The following is a 27,051-nucleotide window of genomic DNA, read 5'->3' as shown; positions in this document are numbered from 1 at the left end:
GGAATTGATCAGAAATGTGAAATTTTTGTTATAAATTTGTTCAGACTCACCTCAGCAGCGGCAGAGCCACTTTTAGGGGAAGGTTTGTTCAGCTCCACGATCATTTTTTCTTCTCTTCCAGGTGCTTTAAACCAAGAAAAACATCCAAAAATTGGTTTTTTTTTATATTTTCTTGGGGCTTTTTTCCCTATTTTTATTAACAGGAAGCAATTCCTGCAGGAGTTTCTGTCTCCTTCAGTCCCATCACAGTCCCACCATTGAGTACCATCATCATTACTATTATTATTATTACTATTATTATTGTTATTATTATTATTATTATTCCTCAGAAATTGATAAATCCTTCCCAAACAATATTCCAAAGGGGAATGGGATGGATTCCAGCACTGGCAAGATTCCACCACACAAATCCAGGGCAGAATAAAAAGAAGGAAATTCCCAAGGAGGAGAATCAGAATTCCTAAAGGGAAGCACAATTCCCAAGGAAAAGCACAACTCCCAAAGGGGAGCATAATTCCCAAAAAAGAATCAGAATTCCCAAGGAAATGCAGAACTCCCAAGGGGAAAGGAGAATTCCCAGGGGAAAGCCCAATTCCCAAGGAGGAGCAGAATTCCCAGGTGGAAATCACAATTCCATGGGGAAACAGAATTCCCAAGGGGAACCAAAATTCCCAGGTAGAAAGCAGAATTCCCAGGGGGGCAGCACAATTCCCAAGGAGGAGCAGAACCCTCAGGATGAGCAGAACTCCCAAGGGGGGAATCAGAATTCCCAAAGAGAAGCAGAACCCCCAAGGAGGAGCAGAATTCCCAGGGGGAAGCAGAATTCCCAAGGAGGAGCAGAATTCCCAGGGGGAAGCAGAATTCCCAAGGAGGAGCAGAATTCCCAAGGAGGAGCAGAATTCCCAAGGAGGAGCAGAATTCCCAGGGGGAAGCACAACTCCCAAAGGGGAGCACAACTCCCAAGAACAATCAGAATTCCCAAAAGGAAGCACAATTCCCAGGTGGAAACCACAATTCCCAGGGACAAGCAGAACTCCCCAAGGAGAATCAGAACTCCCAAGGAGGGGAAGCAGAATTGCCAAGGGACAATCACAATTCCCAAGGGACAATCCCAACTCACAGGGACAATCAGAACTCCCAGGGGACAACCAGAATTCCCAAGGAGAATCAGAACTCACAGGGACAACCAAAATTCCCAAGGACAACCAGAATTCCCAGGGGACAGTCCCAGCATTCCCAAGGGACAATCCCAACTCCTAAGGACAATCACAAGTCCCAAGTGACAACCACAACTCCCAGGGACAACCAGAACTCCCAAGAACAACCATACTTCCCAAGGGACAACCCCAGCATTCCCAAGGGACAATCCCAACTCCCATGGACAATCAGAACTCCCAAGGGACAACCAGAATTCCCAGGGGACAATCCCAGCTCACAGGGACAATCAGAACTCCCAAGAACAACCCCAACTCCCAGGGGACAACCACAACTCCCAGGGACAGTCCCAACTCAAAGGGACAATCAGAATTCCCAGGGGACAACCACAACTCACAGGGACAATCAGAACTCCCAAGGACAATCCCAGGGGACAATCCCAACATTCCCAGGGGACAATCCCAGCTCCCAGGGGACAATCCCAGCTCCCAAGAACAACCACACTTTCCAAGGGATAATCCCAACTCCCAAGGACAATCCCAGCTCCCAGAGGACCACCAGGGCTCCCAAGGAGAATCAGAACTCCCAAGGACAACCAGAATTCCCAGGGGACAATCCCAACTCCCAGGGGACAGTCCCAGCATTCCCAGGGGACAATCCCAGGGGACAATCCCAACTCCCAAGGGACAACCACAACTCCCAAGGGACAACCAGAACTCCCAAGGAGAATCAGAATTCCCAAGGACAATCCCAGGGGACAATCCCAGCATTCCCAAGGACAATCCCAGGGGACAATCCGAGCATTCCCAGGGACAATCCCAGCTCCCAGAGGACCACCAGGGCTCCCAAGGAGAATCAGAACTCCCAAGGACAACCAGAATTCCCAGGGGACAATCCCAACTCCCAGGGGACAGTGGGACAATCCCAACTCCCAAGGGACAATCCCAACTTCCAAGGAACAACCACAACTCCCAAGGAGTATCAGAATTCCCAAGGACAATCCCAATTCCTAGGGGACAATCTCAGCATTCCCAAGGACAATCCCAGCTCCCAGGGGACAATCCCAGCTCCCAAGGACAATCCCAGCATTCCCAAGGACAATCCCAACTCCCAGGGGACAATCCCAACTCCCAAGAACAACCACACTTCCCAAGGACAATCCCAGCTCCCAAGGGACAATCCTAGGGGACAATCCCATCTCCCAAGGACAATCCCAGCTCCCAGGGGACAATCCCAGGGGACAATCCCAGCATTCCCAAGGACAATCCCAGCTCCCAAGGACAATCCCAACTCCCAAGGACAACCACACTTCCCAAGGACAATCCCAGCTCCCAGGGGACAATCCCAGCTCCCAAGGACAATCCCAGCTGCCAGGGGACAACCCCAGCATTCCCAGGGGACAGTCCCTGCTCACCCAGCAGCTTGGTGACCCTCAGCAGTTTCCTGCCCCTCCCAGCAGCCTCGGCAGGGCCGGGGGCAGCCGGGACGTTCTCCCCGCTCTGCTGCAGCCTCAGCGCCTTCTCCCTCTTGATCTCCTCCAGGGTTTTGATCCGAACTTCTGCAGCTCCCCTGGCTCTGCCAGCCTCTGCCAGCTGCACCCTGCCAGCAGCTGGGGCAGGAATGTTCTGTTTCCTGGCATCTCCCTCACTCCTGGCCCTGCTGCTCAACTCCTCAGCTTTTTCCTTCTCCTCTCCCAACCTTTTGTGGTTTTTCTCCACCAAGGCTCCCATCAGGGATTTGCTGCGAGCAGCAGGGGAAGGTTTTGCTGCTGAATTTGTTTCTTCGGTTTTCCTTCCTTCTGCTGGGATTTTGGCTGGGGGTTCTCCTGCCCTCCTCTGCTTGGCTCTCTCCAGGCGGATTTCCTCCAGGGTTTTCACTCTGATCTCCTCGATGGGTTTGGCAGCTTTGTCTGAGGGCACAAAAAGCCAGGAATGAAACAGAGAGCAAGGAGAGGGGGAAAAGTGTCCAGAATTGCTCCCAGCACTGAGGGAATTGGGGATTGAGGGAATTTGGGATTAGGGAATTTGGGATTGAGGGAATTTGGGATTGAGGGAATTGGGGATTGAGGGAATTGGGGATTGAGGGAATTGGGGATTGAGGGATCTCAGTGCTGCTTGGGTTGGAAGGACTTGGAGGAGCATCCAGGGACACTTTTCCCTGTCCTAGGTTGCTCCAAACAGGACTGGGACACTCCAGGGATGGGGAAAACACAAAATCTTTGGGAATGAATCAGGAGTGCTGAAATTGGGATTTTTTAATAGGATCATGGAATAGTTTGGGTTGGAAATCCTGAGGATCATCTCATTGCCAGCCCTGCCATGGCAGGGACACTTCCCATGGTCCCAAACCCCATCCAGTCCTGGGATGGGGCAGCCACGGATTCTGTGGGAATGAATCAATTCTGAAATTGGGATTTTTTTTATGGAATCATGGAATGGTTTGGGTTGGAAGATCCTAAGGATCATCCCATTCCCAGCCCTGTCACTTCCCATGGTCCCAGGGTCCCCCAAACCCCATCCAGCCCTGGGATGGGGCAGCCACAGATTCTCTGGGAATTTGCAGGCTGGGAATGAGTCTGGAATCCTGAAATTGGGATTTTTTATGGAATCCTGGAATGGTTTGGGTTGGAAATCCTGAGGATCATCTCATTGCCAGCCCTGCCATGGCAGGGACACTTCCCATGGTCCCAAACCCCATCCAGCCCTGGGATGGGGCAGCCACGGATTCTGTGGGAATGAATCAATTCTGAAATTGGGATTTTTTAATAGGATCATGGAATGGTTTGGGTTGGAAGATCCTAAGGATGATCCCATTCAGAATGGGACCATGGGCCATGGCAGGGACACTTCCCATTGTCCCAAACCCCATCCAGCCTTGGGGACTCCAGGGATGGGGCAGCCACGGCTTCTGTGGGAATGAATCAGGAGTGCTGAAATTGGGATTTTTTAATAGGATCATGGAATGGTTTGGGTTGAAAATCCTAAGGATCATCCCATTCCCAGCCCTGTCACTTCCCATGGTCCCAGGGTCCCCCAAACCCCATTCAGCCTTGGGATGGGGCAGCCATGGATTCTGTGGGAATTTGCAGGGAATGAGTCAGGAGTCCCGAAATTGGGATATTTTTAAAGAATTATGAAATAATTTGGGTTGGAAAACCCTAAAGATCATCCCATTCCCACTCCATGCCACTTCCCATGGTCCCAGAGTGCTCCAAACCCCATCCAGCCCTGGGATGGGGCAGCCACAGATTCTGTGGGAATTTGCAGGCTGGGAATGAGTCTGGAATCCTGAAATTGGGATTTTTTTTTATGGAATCCTGGAATGGTTTGGGTTGGAAGATCCTAAGGATGATCTCATTGCCAGCCCATGCCCCATCCCATGGTCCCAGAGTGCTCCAAAGCCCATCCAGCCTTGGGAGCTCCCAGGGCAGGATTTCTTCCCAATATCCCACCCAAAGCAGCCCAGGGAATGCTGGAATGGGTTGAGTTGGAAGGGATCATCCAATCCCAAGGGCAGGGACACCTCCCACCATCCCAGGGTGTAATTTGATTAATTTTCTCCATTTTATTCTTTTTATTCACTGTCCAACCTGGCCTGGGACACTCCCAGGGATGGAGCAGCCACAGCTCCTCTGGGAATCCCATCCCAGCCCCTGGGAGTTCTTGGGAAGAAAAAAAACCCAAAAAACTGAATATTTCAATTTCAATATTTTCATTTTTACCTGTCTCAGTGCTGCTCTGCTCAGAGGGCAGCCCCAGCCTCTCCTTCAAGGACTTCAGGACTTGAACTAAAAAACAAGAGAAAAAGTTTTAAAAAGAAACCCAATTTTGGGTGGGAAATGAGACAGGAGAGCACCTCAGTGGGAATCAGAGTGATCCTGAAGCCTCAGTCAATGTGCAGAAAGAAGCAGGAGAAAGGAGGAACAGAAATCCCAAAGGGATAAAGCTGGACAGAAAATCCCAAAGGGAAAATCCCAAAGGGAAAAGCTGGACAGAAAAATCCCAACAAAAAAACTGGACAGAAAGGGAAAAGCTGGACAGAAAATCCCAGAGGGAAAAGCTGGACAGAAATCCCAATACAAAATCCCAATACAAAATCCCAAAATAAAACCCCAATACAAAATCCCTATATAAAATCCCAGTACAAAACCCCAGTACAAAACCCCAATACAAAATCCCAATACAAAACCCCAATATAAAATCCCAATATAAAATCCCAATATAAAACCCCAATATAAAATCCCAATATAAAATCCCAATACAAAACCCCAATATAAAATTCCAATACAAAATCCCAATATAAAATTCCAATACAAAACCCCAAAATAAAATCCCAATACAAAACCCCAATATAAAATTCCAATACAAAACCTCAAAATAAAATCCCAATACAAAACCCCAATATAAAATTCCATTATAAAACCCCAAAACAAAACCCCAATACAAAACCCCAAGATAAAACCCCAAGATAAAACCCCAATACAAAATCCCAATACAAAACCCCATTATAAAATTCTAATATAAAACCCCAATATAAAATCCCAATACAAAACCCCAATATAAAATCCCAATATAAAATCCCAATACAAAACCCCAATATAAAACCCCAATATAAAATCTCAGTACAAAATCCCAGTACAAAACCCCAATACAAAACCCCAAAATAAAATCCCAATATAAAACCCCAATACAAAACTCCAATACAAAATCCCAAAATAAAACCCCAATATAAAATCCCAATACAAAACCCCAATATAAAATCCCAATATAAAACTCCAATATAAAACCCCAATACAAAACCCCAATATATAATCCCAATACAAAACCCCAATACAAAATCCCAATAAAAAACCCCAATATAAAATTCCAATACAAAACCCCAAAATAAAATCCCAAAATAAAACCCCAATACAAAATCCCAATATAAAATCCCAATACAAAACCCCAATATAAAATTCCAATACAAAACCCCAATATAAAATCCCAATATAAAATTCCATTATAAAACCCCAATATAAAATTCCAATACAAAATCCCAATACAAAACCCCAATACAAAACCCCAATATAAAATTCCAATACAAAACCCCAATATAAAATCCCAATATAAAATTCCAATACAAAACCCCAAGATAAAATCCCAATATAAAATTCCATTATAAAACCCCAATATAAAATTCCAATACAAAATCCCAATATAAAATTCCAATACAAAACCCCAATATAAAATCCCAATACAAAACCCCAATACAAAACCCCAATACAAAACCCCATTATAAAATTCTAATATAAAACCCCAATATAAAATTCCAATACAAAACCCCAATATAAAATCCCAATACAAAACCCCAATACAAAACCCCAATATAAAATTCCAATATAAAACCCCAAAATAAAATCCCAATACAAAACCCCAATACAAAACCCCAATACAAAACCCCAATATAAAATCCCAATACAAAACCCCAATACAAAATCCCAGTACAAAACCCCAATACAAAACCCCAATATAAAATCCCAATATAAAATTCCAATACAAAACCCCAATACAAAACCCCAATATAAAATCCCAATATAAAATTCCAATACAAAACCCCAATACAAAATTCCAATACAAAACCCCAATACAAAACCCCAATACAAAACCCCAATATAAAATCCCAATATAAAATCCCAATACAAAACCCCAAGATAAAACCCCAATACAAAATCCCAATACAAAACCCCATTATAAAATTCTAATATAAAACCCCAATATAAAATTCCAATACAAAACCCCAATATAAAATCCCAATATAAAATTCCAATACAAAACCCCAATACAAAACCCCAATATAAAATCCCAATATAAAATTCCAATATAAAACCCCAATATAAAACCCCAATACAAAACCCCAATATAAAACCCCAATACAAAACCCCAATACAAAACCCCAAGGGAACATCTGGCGCCAGCCCCCAGCGGGATCCAGCTGTTCCAGCTGTTGCAGCTGTTGCAGCTGTTGCAGGTACCTGTGCCTCTCCTCGGGGCCTTCTCAGAGCTGTGCTGCAGCTCTGCCTTCCTCCCCAGCCTGTCTGCCACGCTCCTCCTCAGGGGCAGGAACGTCTTCCCACCTTTCCAAATAAACAAAAAACAGAAAAATTCCTTCAGCAAATTCCCCTGCGGGAGCTGAACCCTCCCAGGTGAATCTGGAGTTGTTTTGGGCTTTGGTTATTTGCTGGTTTTGGTGTAAATATTTCACAACAATTCTCACCCATGAGGGTTTTCCTTTTCGCCAGTCTGTCAGGAAGGTTCAGCTGGATCACAGGGTCCTCCCCTAAAACAAAAACAAAAAAAAAAAAATCAAATTTTTGCACCAAAAAATCTCCTTATCCCCCCAAAAAATGCCATTTTCTGGCTGCCAAACACAGGAATTAAAGAAGGATTTGGAGGGAAATTGGTTTTAATGATAAAAATTCCTGAATTAATCCCAACCTACAAAAATTCCTAATTTTCCAACGTAAAATTCAAATCAGGAAAGGCAGCAGTGAATCTCAGGATTATGAGGATAATTATCCTAATTAACCATTTTAAGATTATTAAGATAATTATCTTAAGGATCAGTGATTGGATTTAGGGATTTTCTTATTTAAAAAAGGGAATTTTGGGATTTTTTTACCTTCCTTGGAGGAGAGGGTCACAGTTCTCAGCACTGTCCTGACATTTTCCTTCTCTGGCACAGGAATGTTCCTGGCTTGGAGAGGATCCACAGCCACTCCTGAAGGACCTTCTGCAAAAAAACAGCAAAAAAAATCAAAATATTTAGGATTTTTCCTCAGAATTCCAAGCAGAAAATTCACCTGCCACATACCAGCGTAGCCCTTCTAAAAAAAATTAAATTTTGTCCCATTAGGATCTCCCAATTTGAAATAAAAAAAATTAATTTCTTGTAAATTATTCAAGGGAAATCAGGATGAAGAGAAGGATAAGGAGGGATTTTAGGGATTTTAACTCACCACCTTGTTTTTTGGCTTTTTCCTTGAGTTTTTTCAGTTTGATCTCTTCCAAGGTTTTGATTCCAAAATTTAAGTTGTCATCTAAAAGCACAGAAAATTCAGGAAAATTGAGGTGAATCCTTCCCAGAATATTGGGAATAAATTCTCCCAACACTCCCCAGGAATTAAAAACCCCAGGACAGGGGGGATTTGGGATTTTGGAAAATTGGGAGATTTTTTCACCCTCCAAGGGAAAATTCACATTTTCAGCATAAAGTCAGGGAGAGGGATCAGAGATTGCTGAATTCCTTGGATCTGGATTTGCACAAGGCCTGAAGGGATTTTTTCAGGAATATTTTGTTTTAATTTTAGGAATATTTTATTTTTATTTTAGGAATATTCTGTTTATTTTAGGAACATTTTGATTTTAATTCCCAATCCCAGCCCAGGATTACCTTGCTTTGCACTGGGGTTGGGTTTCCTGGTGGAAATCACCCTCAGGAATATTTTGGTTTTATTTTAGGAATATTTTATTTTTATTTTAGGAATATTTTATTTTTATTTTATGAATATTTTGTATTTAATTCCCAATCCCAGCCCTGCATTACCTTGCTTTGCACTGGGGTTGGGTTTCCTGGTGGAAATCACCCTCAGGAATATTTTGTTTTTATTTGAGGAATATTTTTATTTCAGAAATATTTTGGTTTTATTTTATGAATATTTTGTATTTAATTCCCAATTCCAGCCCAGGATTACCTTGCGTTGCAGTGGGGTTGGGTTTCCTGGTGGAAATCACCCTCAGGAATATTTTTGGTTTTATTTTAGGAATATTTTATTTTTATTTTATGAATATTTTGTATTTAATTCCCAATCCCAGCCCAGGATTACCTTGCTTTGCACTGGGGTTGGGTTTCCTGGTGGGAATCACCCTCAGCCCATTGTGGGAATATTTTGTTTTTATTTCAGGAATATTTTGGTTTTATTTCAGGAATATTTTACTTTTATTTTATGAATATTTTGTATTTAATTCCCAATTCTAACCCCAGGATTACCTTGCTTTGCAGTGGGGTTGGGTTTCCTGGTGGAAATCACCCTCAGCCCATTGTGGGAATATTTTGGTTTTATGTTAGCAATATTTTACTTTTATTTCAGGACTATTTTGTATTTAATTCCCAATCCCAGCCCTGCATTACCTTGCTTTGCACTGGGGTTGGGTTTCCTGGTGGAAATCACCCTCAGCCCATTGTGGCTCTCTGGGGCTGGGGGCTGCACTGGGGTTTTGGTTTCTTCTCCTTCTTCAGAAAGTTGGTCTGGAAAGGAAAATCAAACCCAAAATGAAATGATTTATGTGGTTTCAATGCAATATTTTTGTTAAATTAGGGATTTCACCAACACATTTCATTTTCATATAGCTCAATATTCCAAGAACAACAAAAAAATTATCATTTTTCCGCAGCGTAAACATCGAATTTTATGGTTTCTATTTGAATTTTCAGCAGAAATCAATGAAATAAACTCCAGATTTCTCACCATCATCATCCTCATCATCATCAGCAGCGTTGATGACCACGGGGGGGTGGGTGGGGCTGGGCACATTCTCAGAATTCTCCACTTTCATCACCCCCCTGAGCTGAGGGGAGGGGTTGGACTGCACGGAGAGTTTGTTCTGCTGCAGCTGCACCAACTTCACCTCGTCCTCTGCGGCCTCTGGGGGGCTGGCAAGGGTGGCTGGAAAAGGGAAAAAAATATCCTAAATTTTATCTGAGAATGGGGGGATTTGGTAAAAAACACTGCTGGGTTCAGTTCTGTGTTCTACAGCCATGAAGGGGTTAAAGGAGAAGGGAAAAGGGAAAAGGGGAAGGGAAAAGGGAAAAGGAAAGGAAAAAGGAAGGGAAAAGGAAAAGATAAAGGAAAAGGAAAAGATAAAGGAAAAGAAAAGGAAAAGGAGAAATATCCCAAATTTTATCTCAAATGGGGGAATTTGGTAAAAAACACTGCTGGGTTCAGTTCTGTGTTCTACAGCCATAAAGGGGTTAAAGGAGAAGGGAAAAAGGGGAAAAGGGAAAAAGGAAAAGGGGAAAAGGAAAAGGGGAAAAGGGGAAAAGGGGAAAAGGGGAAAAGGGGAAGGGAAAGGAAAAAGGAAGGGAAAAGGAAAAGGGAAAGGGAAAGGAAAAGGGAAAGGGAAAGGAAAAGGAAAAATATCCCAAATTTTATCTCAAATGGGGGAATTTGGTAAAAAACACTGCTGGATTCAGTTCTGTGTTCTACAGCCATAAAGGGGTTAAAGGAGAAGGGGAAGGGAAAAAGGGAAGGGAAGGGAAGGGAAGGGAAGGGAAGGGAAGGGAAGGGAAGGGAAGGGAAGGGAAGGGAAGGGAAGGGAAAAGGGAAAGGAAAAGGGAAAGGAAAAGGGAAGGGAAAAGGGAAGGGAAAAAGGGAAAGGAAAAGGAAAAGGGAAAAGGGAAAAAGGAAAAGGAAAAATATCCCAAATTTTATCTCAAATGGGGGAATTTGGTAAAAAACACTGCTGGATTCAGTTCTGTGTTCTACAGCCATAAAGGGGTTAAAGGAAAAGGGAAAAAGGGAAAAAGGGAAAAAGGGAAAAAAAAGGAAAACGGAAAGGAAAGGAAAAAGGAAAGGAAAGGAAAAAGGAAAGGAAAAAGGAAAGGAAAAAGGAAAGGAAAAAGGAAAGGAAAAAGGAAAGAGGAGGAAAGGAAAGGAAAGGAAAAGAAAAAGAAATATTCACCATAAATTTTTGGATATTTTGATGAAAAATGAGGTGGAAAACTCACTTTTGCTGGGGGGAAGGAAGAGCCCATCCACGTATCTGCCCTTGGTGTGGTGGAAGGCACAGTTGTGCTTCTGGCAGCCCCCAGGTTGGTTCTCCCAGTAACAGGCGATCTCACTGCGTTTTTTCTGGGCAAAAAACACAAATAAAAACTCAATATTGGTGGGGAAAACATAAATAAAAACTGAAATATTGGTGGGGAAAATAACAAATAAAAATTGAAATATTGGTGGGGAAAGCACAAATAAAAACTGAAATATTTATGAGGAAAACATAAATAAAAACTGAAATATTGGTGGGGAAAATAACAAATAAAAACTGAAATATTGGTGGGGAAAATAACAAATAAAAACTGAAATATTGGTGGGGAAAATCACAAATAAAGACTGAAATATTGGTGGAAAAAAAAACATAAATTCAAACTGAAATATTGGTGGGGAAAATCATAAATTCAAACTAAAAATATTGGTGGGGAAATCACAAATAAAAACTGAAACATTGGTGGGGAAAATCACAAATAAATCTGAAATATTTATGGGGAAAACATAAATAAAAACTGAAATATTGGTGGGGAAAAACAGAAATTCAAACTGAAAATATTGGTGGGGAAAACACAAATAAAAACTGAAATATTGGTGGGGAAAATAACAAATAAAAACTGAAATATTGGTGGGGAAAATCACAAATAAAGACTGAAATATTGGTGGAAAAAAAAACATAAATTCAAACTGAAATATTGGTGGGGAAAATCATAAATTCAAACTAAAAATATTGGTGGGGAAATCACAAATAAAAACTGAAACATTGGTGGGGAAAATCACAAATAAATCTGAAATATTTATGGGGAAAACATAAATAAAAACTGAAATATTGGTGGGGAAAAACAGAAATTCAAACTGAAAATATTGGTGGGGAAAACACAAATAAAAACTGAAATACTGGTGGGGAAAAACATAAATTCAAACTGAAATATTGGTGGGGAAATCACAAATAAAAACTGAGATATTGGTGGGGAAAAAACATAAATTCAAACTAAAAATATTGGTGGGGAAAACATAAATAAAAACTGAAATATTGGTGGGGAAAATCACAAATAAAAACCAAAATATTGGTGGGGAAAAACAGAAATTCAAACTGAAATATTGGTGGGGAAATCACAAATAAAAACTGAAATATTGGTGGGGAAAACATAAATAAAAACTGAAATATTGGTGAGGAAAACACAAATTCAAACTTAAAATATTTCTGGGGTGCTCACATCGATCTCCATGTGCCTGAACCTGCAGACATTCCTGAAGCACTCCAGAATTCCCAGAGCTCAGGAGAAAAAAAATTTGGGAACAATTTCAGCTCTCAAGAACTCCAGGAGCTCAGGATAAAAAATTCAGAAGGAATTTTAAGAGCTCAGGATAAAAAATGTGGGAAGAAATTTCATCTCTCAGCAATTCCAAGAGCTCAAGATAAAAAAAATTAGAGAAAAATTTCAGCTCTTAAGAATCCCAAGAGCTCAGAATAAAAATTTCTGAAGGATTTCAGCTCCCAGGAATTCCCAAAGCTCAGGATAAAAAATCTGGGAAGAAATTTCAGCTCTCACAAATTCCAAGAGCTCAGGATAAAAAATTCAGGAAGAATCCCAAGAGCTCAGGAGAAAAAAATTGGGAACAATTTCAGCTCTGAAAAAGTGCAAGAGTCCAGGATAAAAAATTCAGAAAGAATTTTAAGAGCTCAGGATAAAAAATGTGGGAAGAAATTTCATCTCTCAGCAATTCCAAGAGCTCAAAATAAAAAATTTAGCGAGAAATTCCAGCTCTCGAGAGTAAAAATCTGGGGAAATTTCCAGCTCTCAGGAATTCCACAAATTTTCAGGAAAATTATTTAGGGAGAAATTCCAGCTCCCAGAAATTTCTTTCCCACCACATTTAAAGCCTGAAATCTGATCAAATTTAAGCAATGCCATCATGTAACACCACTGAAAAACACCTTAAAAAATGGAATTTTTTCCTTTTTCTTGCTAACAAAACCCCTATAAATTTTTGCTGGGTGAGGATATTGATCCCCTAAATGTGTGGGAGGGATTTTTGGGGTGCTCACATCGATCTCCATGTGCCTGAACCTGCAGACATTCCTGAAGCACTCCAGAATTCCCAGAGCTCAGGAGAAAAAAGTTTGGGAAAAATTTCATCTCTCAGCAATTCCAAGAGCTCAGGATAAAAAATTCAGAAAGAATTTTAAGAGCTCAGGATAAAAAATGTGGGAAGAAATTTCATCTCTCAGCAATTCCAAGAGATATAAAATTTAGCGAGAAATTCCAGCTCTCGAGAGTAAAAATCTGGGAATTCCACAAATTTTCAGGATAAATCATTTAGGGAGAAATTCCAGCTCCCAGAAATTTCTTTCCCACCACATTTAAAGCCTGAAATCTGATCAAATTTAAGCAATACCATCATGTAACACCACTGAAAAACACCTTAAAAAATGGAATTTTTTCCTTTTTCCTGCTAACAAAACCCCTATAAATTTTTGCTGGGTGAGGATATTGATCCCCTAAATGTGTGGGAGGGATTTTTGGGGTTTTGGGGTGCTCACATCGATCTCCATGTGCCTGAACCTGCAGACATTCCTGAAGCAGCGCCCCTCCTGCCACAGCGTGCACACGGTCTCACTGCCCAGCGCCGCCTCGCAGTGCCGGAACGAGCACGAGTCACCCTGGGAGCACAAAAATCAGCAAAAAATGGGCTTGGGGAACATGAAACTCACTGGAATGCACAGAAATGAGGAAAAAAAAAGGGATTAAATAACAGGAATCTGACTGGGATGCAGAAAAATCGGTAAAAATGGGATTGAGGAACGGGAATCGCCCTGAAATTCACAGGAAAAAATGAGCAGGAGTCTGCCTAAAATCACAGAAATCAGCAAAAAATGGGGTTAGGGAACATGAAACTCACTGGAATGCACAGAAATGAGAAAAAAAAAAGGGATTAAATAACAGGAATCTGACTGGGATGCAGAAAAATCGGTAAAAATGGGATTGAGGAACGGGAGTCGCCCTGAAATTCACAGGAAAAAATGAGCAGGAGTCTGCCTAAAATCACAGAAATCAGCAAAAAATGGGGTTGGGGAACATGAAACTCACTGGAATGCACAGAAATGAGAAAAAAAAAAGGGATTAAATAACAGGAATCTGACTGGGATGCAGAAAAATCGGTAAAAATGGGATTGAGGAACGGGAGTCGCCCTGAAATTCACAGAAAACAGCAAAAAATGGGGTTGGGGAACATGAAGCTCACTGAGATTCACAGAAATGAGGAAAAAAAAAGGGATTAAATAACAGGAATCTGACTGGGATGCACAAAAATCGGTAAAAATGGGATTGAGGAACGGGAGTCGCCCTGAAATTCACAGAAAACAGCAAAAAATGGGGTTGGGGAACATGAAACTCACTGGAATGCACAGAAATGAGGAAAAAAAAAGGGATTAAATAACAGGAATCTGACTGGGATGCAGAAAAATTGGTAAAAATGGGATTGAGGAAGGGGAGTCGCCCTGAAATTCAAAGCAAATCAGGAAAAATGGGGAACAGGAGTCTCCCTGAAATTCACAGAAAACAGCAAAAAATGGGGTTGGGGAACATGAAACTCACTGAGATTCACAGAAATGAGAAAAAAAAAAAGGGATTAAATAACAGGAATCTGACTGGGATGCACAAAAATCAGTAAAAATGGGATTGAGGAATGGGAGTCGCCCTGAAATTCACAGGAAAAAATGGGATTGAGGAACAGGAATCTCCCAAAAATCATACAAAAAATGGGGTTAAGGAACAAAAATCTCAATGAAATTCACAGTAAAAATGGGGCTAAAGGAGCAGGAGTCACCCTGAAATTCACAGGAAAAAATGAGCAGGAGTCTGCCTAAAATCACAGAAATCAGCAAAAAATGGGGTTGGGGAACATGAAACTCACTGGAATGCACAGAAATGAGAAAAAAAAAAGGGATTAAATAACAGGAATCTGACTGGGATGCAGAAAAATCAGTAAAAATGGGATTGAGGAAGGGGAGTCCCCCTGAAATTCACAGGAAAAAATGGGATTGAGGAACAGGAATCTCCCAAAAATCATACAAAAAATGGGGTTAAGGAACAAAAATCTCAATGAAATTCACAGTAAAAATGGGGCTAAAGGAGCAGGAGTCACCCTGAAATTCACAGGAAAAAATGAGCAGGAGTCTGCCTAAAATCACAGAAATCAGCAAAAAATGGGGTTGGGGAACATGAAACTCACTGGAATGCACAGAAATGAGAAAAAAAAAAGGGATTAAATAACAGGAATCTGACTGGGATGCATAAAAATCGGTAAAAATGGGATTGAGGAATGGGAGTCGCCCTGAAATTCACAGAAAACAGCAAAAAATGGGGTTGGGGAATATGAAACTCACTGGAATGCACAGAAATGAGGAAAAAAAAAGGGATTAAATAACAGGAATCTGACTGGGATGCAGAAAAATCGGTAAAAATGGGATTGAGGAAGGGGAGTCGCCCTGAAATTCAAAGCAAATCAGGAAAAATGGGGAACAGGAGTCTCCCTGAAATTCACAGAAAACAGCAAAAAATGGGGTTGGGGAACATGAAGCTCACTGAGATTCACAGAAATGAGAAAAAAAAAAGGGATTAAATAACAGGAATCTGACTGGGATGCACAAAAATCAGTAAAAATGGGATTGAGGAACGGGAATCGCCCTGAAATTCACAGGAAAAAATGAGCAGGAGTCTGCCTAAAATCACAGAAATCAGCAAAAAATGGGGTTGGGGAACATGAAACTCACTGGAATGCACAGAAATGAGAAAAAAAAAAGGGATTAAATAACAGGAATCTGACTGGGATGCAGAAAAATCGGTAAAAATGGGATTGAGGAACAGGAATCTCCCAAAAATCATACAAAAAATGGGGTTAAGGAACAAAAATCTCAATGAAATTCACAGTAAAAACGGGGCTAAAGGAGCAGGAATCGCCCTAAAATTCACAGAAAACAGCAAAAAATGGGGTTAGGGAACATGAAACTCACTGGAATGCACAGAAATGAGGAAAAAAAAAGGGATTAAATAACAGGAATCTGACTGGGATGCACAAAAATCAGTAAAAAATGGGGTTAAAGGAACAGGAAATTCACTGAAATTCACAGAAATAAACGGGACTGAGGAACAGGAATCTCCCTGGAATTCACAAAAATCGGTAAAAATGGGATTGAGGAACAGGAAATTCACAGAAATTCACAGAAATCAGCAAAAAAAAAAGGGGGGAAACAGTTTCAAAGGAGAAATGGGTTTGGGAAGGAGAATTATAAAGGTAAAAAAGTGGGATGGGAAAAGCACACAGGTTAAAAAATGGGATGGAGAGGAAAAACAGGTCAAAAAATGGGATGGAAAGGAAAAGCATCAAGGTTATAAATGGAATGGAAAGGAAAAGGACACGGGTTAAAAAATAAACAGGTTGGAAAGGGAACAAAAATCCAAATTTCAGCACTGGGAGACTCGATAATCAATAATGAATTAATCAATGAATGAAGAGGAATTGATTTTCTGCTCAGAGCCCAGGCAGGGAATGAGGAATTCCTGAGGGAATTGGATCTGAATGAAAATCACAGAGCTTAAAAAATGGGATGGGAAAAGCACACAGGTTAAAAAATGGGATGGAGAGGAAAAACAGGTCAAAAAAAAAAGGGATGGAGAGGAAAAGCATCAAGGTTATAAATGGGATGGAAAGGAAAAGGACACAGGTTAAAAAATAAATGGGTTGGAAAGGGAACAAAAATCCAAATTTCAGCACTGGGAGCACAACAATGACTCAATAATCAATAATTAATTAATTAATGAAGAGGAATTTGTTTCTTCCCTCTCCCTGCTCAGGGAATGAGGAATTCCTGAGGGAATTGGATCTGAATGAAAATCACAGAGCTTGAAAAGCACACAGGTTAAAAAATGGGATGGAAAGGAAAAACACACAGGTCAAAAAAATGGGATGGAGAGGAAAAACATCAAGGTTATAAATGGAATGGAATGGAATGGAATGGAAAGGAAAGGGAAAAGGAAAAGGAAAAGGACACGGGTTCAAAAATAAACGGGTTGGAAAGGAAACAAAAATCCAAATTTCAGCACTGGGAGCACAACAATGACTGGATAATCAATAATGAATTAATCAGTGAATGAAGAGGAATTGATTTTCTGCTCAGAGCCCAGGCAGGGAATGAGGAATTCCTGAGGGAATTGGATCTGAATGAAAATCACAGAGCTTAAAAAACGGGATGTGAAAAGCACACAGGTTAAAAAATGGGATGGAGAGGAAAAACATCAAGGTTATAAATGGAATGGAATGGAAAGGAATGGAATGGAAAGGGAAAAGGAAAAGGAAAAGGACACGGGTTCAAAAATAAACAGAGCTTAAAAAATGGGATGGGAGAAGCACACAGGTTAAAAAATGGGATGGAAAAGGAAAAACACACAGGTTAAAAAATGGGATGGAAAGGAAAAGGACACAGGTTAAAAAATAAATGGGTTGGAAAGGGAACAAAAATCCAAATTTCAGCACTGGCAGCTGAACAATGACTCAATAATCAATAATTAATTAATCAATGAAGAGGAATTGATTTTCTGCTCAGAGCCCAGGCAGGGAATGAGGAATTCCTGAGGGAATTGGATCTGAATGAAAAGCACAGAGCTTAAAAAATGGGATGGGAAAAGCACACAGGTTAAAAAATGGGATGGAGAGGAAAAACAGGTTAAAAAATGGGATGGAGAGGAAAAACACACAGGTTAAAAAATGGGATGGAGAGGAAAAGCATCAAGGTTATAAATGGAATGGAAAGGAAAAGGACACGGGTTAAAAATAAATGGGTTGGAAAGGGAACAAAAATCCAAATTTCATAACAATGACTGGATAATCAATAATGAATTAATCAGTGAATGAAGAGGAATTGATTTTCTGCTCAGAGCCCAGGCAGGGAATGAGGAATTCCTGAGGGAATTGGATCTGAATGAAAATCACAGAGCTTAAAAAACGGGATGGGAAAAGCACACAGGTTAAAAAATGGGATGGAGAGGAAAAGCATCAAGGTTATAAATGGAATGGAATGGAAAGGAATGGAATGGAAAGGGAAAAGGAAAAGGAAAAGGAAAAGGACACGGGTTCAAAAATAAACGGAGCTTAAAAAATGGGATGGGAGAAGCACACAGGTTAAAAAATGGGATGGGAGAAGCACACAGGTTAAAAAATGGGATGGAAAAGGAAAAACACACAGGTTAAAAAATGGGATGGGAAAGGAAAAGGACACAGGTTAAAAAATAAATGGGTTGGAAAGGGAACAAAAATCCAAATTTCAGCACTGGCAGCTGAACAATGACTCAATAATCAATAATTAATTAATCAATGAAGAGGAATTGATTTTCTGCTCAGAGCCCAGGCAGGGAATGAGGAATTCCTGAGGGAATTGGATCTGAATGAAAAGCACAGAGCTTAAAAAACGGGATGGGAAAAGCACACAGGTTAAAAAATGGGATGGGAAAGGAAAACACAGGAAAAGTGATGGAAAAAATGGGATGGAAAGGAAAAACACACAGAGCTTAAAAAATGGGATGGAGAGGAAAAACAGGTCAAAAAATGGGATGGAGAGGAAAAGCATCAAGGTTATAAATGGGATGGAAATGAAAAGGACACGGGTTAAAAAATGGGATGGGAGAAGCACACAGGTTAAAAAATGGGATGGAGGGAAAAAACACACAGGTTAAAAAACTGGGATGGGAAAGGAAAAGCACACAGGTTAAAAACTGGGATGGAGAGGAAAAGGACACAGGTTAAAAAATAAATGGGTTGGAAAGGGAACAAAAATCCAAATTTCAGCACTGGGAGCACAACAATGACTGGATAATCAATACTGAATTAATTAATTAATGAAGGGGAATTGATTTTCTGCTCAGGAGGATCTCTGGCCTCACCTTGGTGCAGGTGGAGTAGAAGTAGAAGTAGCAGTCGTCCCCCTGGCTGGACATGCTGCAGATCCTCACTCCCTGCTCAGGGTTTGCTCCTCCCAGGGCTCTCCTGCTCCAGCCTGGGCAGGAACCTCAAAGGCTTCTCCTGGCTCAGCTCTGACAGCTTCTGCTTAAAAGTAACCCTGGAGAACAAAAATTGGGGGTTTAGAGTTGTTTCCTGTTCAATTCCTGTGGATTGATCTGGGTCTGGAAGGAGCAGTGAGCTGAAATCTGCTGGGCAGAAAGATGAAAAAGAAATTGTTGAAAATTCAATTTTTTTAAACAAATTTTTAGGCAGATTTGGCCCAAACTGCAGCATAAATTGTAATTTGTGACCTTAATAACAGTTCTGACAGAAAAATTTAGGGGGTGACCCACAAGAGAGGCACTTCTTCAAAAACTGGGTGTAATACTGAATAATTGATGATACAATATCTTAATAATAAATTAAGTATTGTAAAATTATTATCATGTGTTATTTCATATTACACTATGAACGCCAATCCCAGGGGATTTTCCCCCAATCCCATTCCCTGATTCTGTTTAAAAGTAACCCTGGAGAACAAAAATTGGGGGTTTAGAGTTGTTTCCTGTTCAATTCCTGTGGATTGATCTGGGTCTGGAAGGAGCAGTGAGCTGAAATCTGCTGGGCAGAAAGATGAAAAAGAAATTGTTGAAAATGTAATTTTTAAACAAATTTTTAGGCAGATTTGGCCCAAACTGCAGCATAAATTGTAATTTGTGACCTTAATAACAGTTCTGACAGAAAAATTTAGGGGGTGACCCACAAGAGAGGCACTTCTTCAAAAACTGGGTGTAATACTGAATAATTGATGATACAATATCTTAATAATAAATTAAATACTGTAAAATTATTATCATGTGTTATTTCATATTACACTATGAACGCCAATCCCAGGGGATTTTCCCCCAATCCCATTCCCTGATTCTGTTTAAAAGTAACCCTGGAGAACAAAAATTGGGGGTTTAGAGTTGTTTCCTGTTCAATTCCTGTGGATTGATTTGGGTCTGGAAGGAGCAGTGAGCTGAAATCTGCTGGGCAGAAAGATGAAAAAGAAATTGTTGAAAATTCAATTTTTTAAAGCAAATTTTTAGGCAGATTTGGTCCAAACTGCAGCATAAATTGTAATTTGTGACCTTAATAACAGTTCTGACAGAAAAATTTAGGGGGTGACCCTAAAGAGAGGCACTTCTTCAAAAACTGGGTGTAATTTTGAGTTAGTAACGATACAGCAGCTCAAGAATAAATTAAATAAATATTGTAATATTATTATCATGTATAATTTCATATGACACTGTTAACACCAATCCCAGGGGATTTTTCCCTCATTCCCAGGAGGATTTTTCCCCAATCCCAGAGGATTCTTCCCCAAATCCCAGGGGGATTTTTCATTGATCCCATGGGATTTTCCCCCATCCCATTCCCTGATTTCAAGGGGATTTTTTTCCCCACTCCCAGGCAATTTTTCCCCAATTCCATTCCCTGATCTCATGAGAATTTTTTCCCCTCAATCCCAGGGGAACTTTTCCCCAATTCCAGAGGATTTTCCCCTCAATCCAGGGCCATTTTCCCCCCAATTTCAGAGGATTTTCCCTCAATCCCAGGGCATTTTGCCCCTGATTTTTCCCCTCAATCTCATGGCAATTTTTCCCCTCAATCCCAGGGCATTTTTTCCTGATTTTTCCCCCAATCCCAGAGGATTTTTTCCCTGATCCCAAGGCATTTTTCCCCTGATTTTTTCCCCAACCCCAGAGGATTTTCTCCTGGAATTTTCCCCTCAATCCCAGGGGAATTTTTCCCCCAATTCCAGAGCATTTTCCCCTGAATCCCAGAGGGATTTTTTTCCTGATTTTCCCCCTCAATCTCAGGGCATTTTTCCCCTCAATTCCAAAGGATTTTTCTCCAGTCCCAGGAGATTTTTTCCCCTGATTTTCCCCCTCAATCCCAGGAGGATTTCTCCCCCAATCCCAGGGCAGTTTCTCCCTGATTTTTCCCCTCAATCCAGGGCCATTTTCCCCCCAATTTCAGAGGATTTTCCCTCAATCCCAGGGCATTTTCCCCCTGATTTTTCCCCCAACTCCAGAGGATTTTCTCCTGGAATTTTCCCCTCAATCCCAAGAGGATTTTTCCCTGATTTTTCCCCTCAATCTCAGGGCATTTCCCCCCAATCCCAGAGGATTTTTCCTCCAGTCTCAGGAGATTTTTTTCCCTGATTTTCCCCCAATCCCAATGAATTTTTCCCTGATTTTTTCCCCAATCCCAGGGCATTTTTCCCCCATAATTTTCCCAATCCCAGAGGGATTTTTTTCCTGATCCCAGGAGGATTTTTCCTCTAATCCCAGGGGCATTTTCCCCACTCCCAGGGGCATTTTCCCCCTGATTTTTCCCCCCAATTCCAGATGAATTTTTCCCTGATTTTTCCCCCAATCCCAGGGGCATTTTTCCCTGATTTTCCCCTCAATCCCAATGAATTTTCCCCTGATTTTTCCCCAATCCCAATGAATTTTCCCCTGATTTTTCCCCAATCCCAGGGGCATTTTTCCCCTGATTTCCCCCCAATCCCAATGAATTTTTCCCTGATTTTTCCCCAATCCCAACGAATTTTTCCCTGATTTTTCCCCCAATCCCAGGGCATTTTTCCCCCATAATTTTTCCCAATCCCAGAGGATTTTTCCTGGATTTTTCCCTGATATTTCCCCTCAATCTCAGGCCATTTTCCCCCAATCCCAGGGGGATTTTTTTTTGCCTCATTTTGCCCCCAATCCCAGGGCATTTTTCCCCTGATTTTTCCCCTCAATCCCAATGAATTTTTCCCTGATTCTTCCCCAATCCCAGGGCATTTTTCCCCCATAATTTTCCCAATCCCAGGGGCATTTTCCCCTGGTTTTCCCCTCAATCCCAGGGCATTTTCCCCCAATCCCAGGGGGAATTTTTTTTGGCCTCATTTTTTCCCCAATCCCAGGGTCATTTTTCCCTGATTTTTCCCCAATCCCAATGAATTTTTCCCTGATTTTCCCCTCAATCCCAATGAATTTTTCCCTGATTTTTCCCCAATCCCAATGAATTTTTCCCTGATTTTTTCCCCAATCCCAACGAATTTTTCCCTGATTTTTCCCCCAATCCCAGGGCATTTTTCCCCCATAATTTTTCCCAATCCCAGAGGATTTTTCCTGGATTTTTCCCTGATATTTCCCCTCAATCTCAGGCCATTTTCCCCCAATCCCAGGGGGAATTTTTTTTTGCCTCATTTTTTCCCCAATCCCAGGGTCATTTTTCCCCTGATTTTTCCCCCCAATCCCAATGAATTTTTCCCTGATTTTTCCCCAATCCCAGGGCATTTTTCCCCCATAATTTTCCCAATCCCAGAGGGATTTTTTTCCTGATCCCAGGAGGATTTTTCCTCTAATCCCAGGGGCATTTTCCCCACTCCCAGGGGCATTTTCCCCCTGATTTTTCCCCCCAATTCCAGAGAAATTTTTCCCTGATTTTCCCCCCAATCCCAATGAATTTTTCCCTGATTTTCCCCTCAATCCCAATGAATTTTTCCCTGATTTTTCCCCAATCCCAATGAATTTTTCCCTGATTTTTCCCCAATCCCAATGAATTTTTCCCTGATTCTTCCCCAATCCCAGGGCATTTTTCCCCCATAATTTTCCCAATCCCAGGGGCATTTTCCCCTGGTTTTCCCCTCAATCCCAATGAATTTTTCCCTGATTTTTCCCCAATCCCAATGAATTTTTCCCTGATTTTTTCCCCAATCCCAACGAATTTTTCCCTGATTTTTCCCCCAATCCCAGGGCATTTTTCCCCCATAATTTTTCCCAATCCCAGGGGATTTTTCCCGGATTTTTCCCTGCTATTTCCCCCAATCCCAGGGGGATTTTTGCCTCATTTCCCTGGCTCTCACCCACCTGGCCACGCTGAGCCCAGCCCTTGTTCTTCCCAGCCATGCAGTTCCCTCTCCTGTAGGCCGAAGGATTCCGTGAATGAATAACAAAGGGGCAGAAAGAATTTGTGAATTTTGCCTTTTTTTTTGCTTTTTTTTTTGTTTTTTTGCTTTTTTTTTTTTCCTCCTGACAATTCCAAGGGAACCTCTCAGCCAACAAAATTCCAAAAACTCTGAGGTTGCTCTCAGAAACAATGGAGGAGGAATTGAGTCCATTGCAAATCTGGAGACAGCCAGGGATATTTTAGCTCTTCCAATAAAAAAAAAAAATTAAAAAAATAAAAAAATTAAAAAAAAAAATTATATAAAAAAAATCCCCAGCGATTCAAAGTGGCTCAGGATTCAAAAAATGAAGCTCCATCTTCCACAGCTGGGGAAATTTTTAGTTTTTTTTTAAAAATTTTTTTTAAATTATTTAATTCAGTAAGTTGCAATTTCTGGTCTTCTGAGATTTCTTCACCTATTAAGAAAACACAAAAACCTTCCCCCATATTTATGACAAAACCCCCTCCCAAAATTTGTGTGTATAAACCCCAAAATTGTGTTTATACACACCCCAAAGGAGGCAAGGACAGCAGGACAAGGAGAAAAACAACAAAAAATCAGAATTTTAACCCATAAATTCCAACTGAGGGGAAAATGAGATTATTGGGGACAGCACAGGGACAAACTCACCCATCCCCAACCCAGGAATTTTTGGGAATTTGGGGCAGAATTTCCAAGAAATTTCCCCAATTTATCCATTTGTGCTGTTCCCTGATCATTCAGCAGCTGATTGGGGTTTGGGTGCCACCAAAAATTGATTTATTCTGAGTTTTTATCCCATTTTTCTTTTAGATATTCTGCTAAAAACCAAATAAAAATCAATTTTACCCCTGGCATGGTTCTGACTCTTTGGGGAGGGCAAAACTCAAGAAATTTTTCTTTGCAGCTTAAGAAGAAACACTTGGAACCTTTTACTCACACAAAGAAATTTTGTGAATTTTCCACGATTTTTTTTTTTTTTTTAGGCCAAGGAATTTTCCCAAATCTAAAATAAAGAGAGGAAAAGTTGGGTTTTCATATTAATTATTGGTTTTTTAGGGGTTTTTTTGAGTGATTGAAAAGGGAATAAAAAGAAATCAGGATTTAAGTGCAGGGTTCCCTCCAGTTCTTCTCCATGGGGTTAAATTCAATTTTGGAGCTTCAAAAATCAAATTTTGCCTCATGGAATTTAATCCTAAAACTCCTGGAGCTCCTTTTGGTGGAAATTCAACTTTTCCCAAGGAATTCAAATCAAATTTCAACCTGAATTCTTCTGTTTGCTGAAATCCTGGGAGTGAGGGGTGAGAAAAGCAGAAATTCCAACCCAAAGCAGGAATTTCCACATTTAAAATTCAACATTTCTACATCCAACACCCTGAGGGGAGAGAAAACCCCTTCAGATTGAATTATTTTAAAAAATAAATCAAATTTTTGCCTTCATTATTCCATATTTCAGTGTGGATCTTGTTTAAATTGGAATAAACCTTGAAAATAAACAACAATAACAGAAAAGAATCAACCAAACCCACCCAAAACCTTTAAACTTCGTTAGAGTGATTTAATTATTAAAAAAAAGTTCATTAAAAAACATTTTTGTTGAATTTTTAAACTGGTAAATTTAAAATAATCTGAATAAAAACGAGTAACTCTGGTGCACTCAGTAGGTTTTGAATGAATTCAAGTTAATGTAAAATTTTAAACAGATTTTTGTTCTGAATCCATGAAATTAATGAAAATTGGTGTAAAAAAAAAATAAAAAAATCAAATCAATTAAAAATGCAGCAGCAGAAACCAGGCCATAAAAACCAACACAACTTTTATATTTTTAAAGGGAAAATAAAGAAGTTTTCCTGCATTTCCCTGTGAGGAATTCTTGGATTTTAAACTCTCAAATTTCCCTGGAAAAATTTCTCTTCATTTGTGCCTTAAATTCCTTGGATGATTCATTTCCTGTTTATCAGGTGGCAAAGAAGGAAAAGCAGCAGGAATTTCACATTTTTACCAATTTTTTCTCATTTTTTCTCTCTCTTTCAGCTTTTTCTCATCAAAAATCAACCCCAAACCAAGGCAGGCTGCTCCTTTCGCTCTTGAATAAAACAGCAATAATTAAATTTAATTTAATTTTTGGTATTTCTGAGCTTAACCTCAAAGCCTGGCAGCAATTTCCTATAAAAATTTCCTATTCCTCTCCCTCATGGAAATATTTTCTTAAATACAAAAAAAAAAAATCGATTTTCCAAAAAAAAATTCGATTTTCACCTTGGAAAATGTCATTAGAGCTGGGAAATGTCACCACCAGGAAGTTTTAAATGGAAAATTCTTCCTGCTCTGCTTCAGCTGTGCCCAAATTCAACCCTAAAATCCTTTATTTTATTTATTTCTATTTTTTACAGCCAAATAAAGCTGTGATTTATTCAGGAAATGCGACCCTGATGCAATTCTGGGAATAACCTGGAGGATTTGATCCCTTTAACAACAACAATAAATTTTCTTTTTTGGCGTTTCCATAACAAAAATTGGCGTCAGAAAGCAGAACCTTTAAAAAAATAAGAAAAACACCACAAAAATTCACAGAATCGCGTTGTTTTAACAACATCCGGGAGGGAAAACCTTTAAAAAATAAGGAAAAAACACCAAAAATTGGCGGATTCGCGTTGTTTTTAACAACCTCCGGGAGGAATTGAGCCCGGCTGCATCCAGAGTTACTCAGCTCCTGAAGTTCCTTTAGGGAATTACGTTAGAAATGCCCCTCGGACGCGTTGCTACAACAGGAAAAAAGGAGTTTTGATGTGAAAAATGAGGAGATTTAGGAAATATCTGAGCTGGGTTTGGAGAGGGGACAGCGCTGAGGGAAGGCCTCGGGCCTACCCCGGGCCCTCCCCAAAACCCGGGGGAGCAAACCCGCCTCACCCGGCTTCATTCCCACATAATCCCGGCTTTATTCCCACATAATTCCGACTTTATTCCCACTCAATCCCGGCTTTATTTCCTCTTAATTCCGCCTCGCCCCTCAGCGTTCCCCTGCCGCTGTGGGGCCGCGCGGCCTTGCGGAGGAGCCGGGGTTGAGCCAGCAGCGCCCCCCCGCCTGTTCCTCCCCATCTCCCACCAGCCGCCGCAGGGCTCCGAAGCCGCTCTATTTACGGTCGCTCAGGGAGTTTGAGTTTTACCGAGCCCCCGGGGGCCGCCGTGTCGCTGTCGCCGCGCTCCGCCGGGGCCGCCGCTGCCGTGTCCCGGTGCCCGGCTCAAAGATGGCGCCCGGTGCCCGCGCAGCCTCAGCGCGCCCGCGGCCAAGATGGCGCCCGGAAATGGCTTCACCCGCCCGACAGGAAAAGAGGAGGTCTGAGGGAAAACATGGGTGGATTTTGCTGTTTTATTGGCTCCTCGTACTTCAAAAAGAGGATAAAGATTTTTTTATTAAGTAAACAGGGCCGTGTTTCTCCATCTTTCCGGGATCGGTGCTGCCGTGTCCCCGGTGCCCGGCTCAAAGATGACGCCCTCAGCCAAGATGGAGCCCGGAAGTGGCTTCACCCGCTCGACAGGAAGAAAGGGGGTCTGAGAGGGAATAGGGGAGGATTTTGCTCTTTTATGGCTTCCACACTATTCAAATAAAGATTTTTTAATTAAACAGGGCCGCGTTTTTCCATCCTGCTGCGATCCGTCGGCACCGCCGCCGTGTCCCGGTGCCCGGCTCAAAGATGGCGCCCCCCGCCAAGATGGTGCCCGGAAGTGGCTTCACCCGCGCGACAGGAAGAGAGGGAGTCTGAGGGGGAACGGGGGTGGATTTTGCTGTCTTATGGCTTCCTCGCACTTCAAAACTCCTTCAAAAATAGAATAAAGATTTTTATGAAGTAAACAGAGCCATGTTTCTCTATCCTGCCGCGATCCATCGTCACAGCCGCCGTGTCCCCGTGCCCGGCTCAAAGATGGCGCCCAGTGCCCGCGCAGCCTCAGCGCGCCCGCTGCCAAGACGGCGGCCAGAAATGGCTTCACCCGCCCGACAGGAAGAGAGGTGTCTGAGGGGAAACGGGGGTGGATTTTGCTTTTTTTTTTTTTGGCTTCTCCGCGTTTCGAAAAGCCTCAAAAAGGACAAAGCTTTTTCCCCTGAAACGAACAGGGTGGTGTTTGTCGATCC

General features: G+C 41.4%; 1 protein-coding gene across 6 annotated transcripts in view; it reads right to left on the bottom strand.

Annotated features, from left to right (window-relative positions):
* The window catches only part of ZC3H11A (zinc finger CCCH-type containing 11A), a 31,303-nt gene extending 5,125 nt beyond the window's left edge, over window positions 1-26,178 (bottom strand). The window contains exons 1-15 of one of the 6 annotated variants that reach the window (XM_059488125.1): window positions 26,087-26,178; window positions 23,860-23,925; window positions 22,861-22,912; window positions 18,895-19,070; window positions 13,500-13,619; window positions 10,918-11,041; window positions 9,659-9,856; window positions 9,322-9,438; window positions 8,150-8,230; window positions 7,813-7,923; window positions 7,408-7,470; window positions 7,166-7,267; window positions 4,877-4,942; window positions 2,570-3,064; window positions 51-124 (exon numbers count right to left, since the gene is read on the bottom strand). In XM_059488125.1, the coding sequence (XP_059344108.1) occupies window positions 51-124; window positions 2,570-3,064; window positions 4,877-4,942; window positions 7,166-7,267; window positions 7,408-7,470; window positions 7,813-7,923; window positions 8,150-8,230; window positions 9,322-9,438; window positions 9,659-9,856; window positions 10,918-11,041; window positions 13,500-13,619; window positions 18,895-18,948 (1,605 nt within the window). In that variant the 5' untranslated portion in view covers window positions 18,949-19,070; window positions 22,861-22,912; window positions 23,860-23,925; window positions 26,087-26,178. Of the gene's footprint in view, window positions 1-50; window positions 125-2,569; window positions 3,065-4,876; window positions 4,943-7,165; window positions 7,268-7,407; window positions 7,471-7,812; window positions 7,924-8,149; window positions 8,231-9,321; window positions 9,439-9,658; window positions 9,857-10,917; window positions 11,042-12,171; window positions 12,225-13,499; window positions 13,620-18,894; window positions 19,071-22,860; window positions 26,044-26,086 lie in introns of those variants that run through there. The other 5 variants (XM_059488124.1, XM_059488122.1, XM_059488123.1 and 2 more) reach the window with 5 other exon arrangements.
* Between the last annotated feature and the right edge of the window lie 873 nt (window positions 26,179-27,051).

Source organism: Ammospiza nelsoni, chromosome 23, assembly GCF_027579445.1.
Source record: "Ammospiza nelsoni isolate bAmmNel1 chromosome 23, bAmmNel1.pri, whole genome shotgun sequence".
Taxonomy (NCBI): Eukaryota; Metazoa; Chordata; class Aves; order Passeriformes; family Passerellidae; genus Ammospiza; species Ammospiza nelsoni.
Note: the sequence above shows the minus strand (reverse complement) of the source record. Positions and strands in the feature narration are given on the sequence as shown.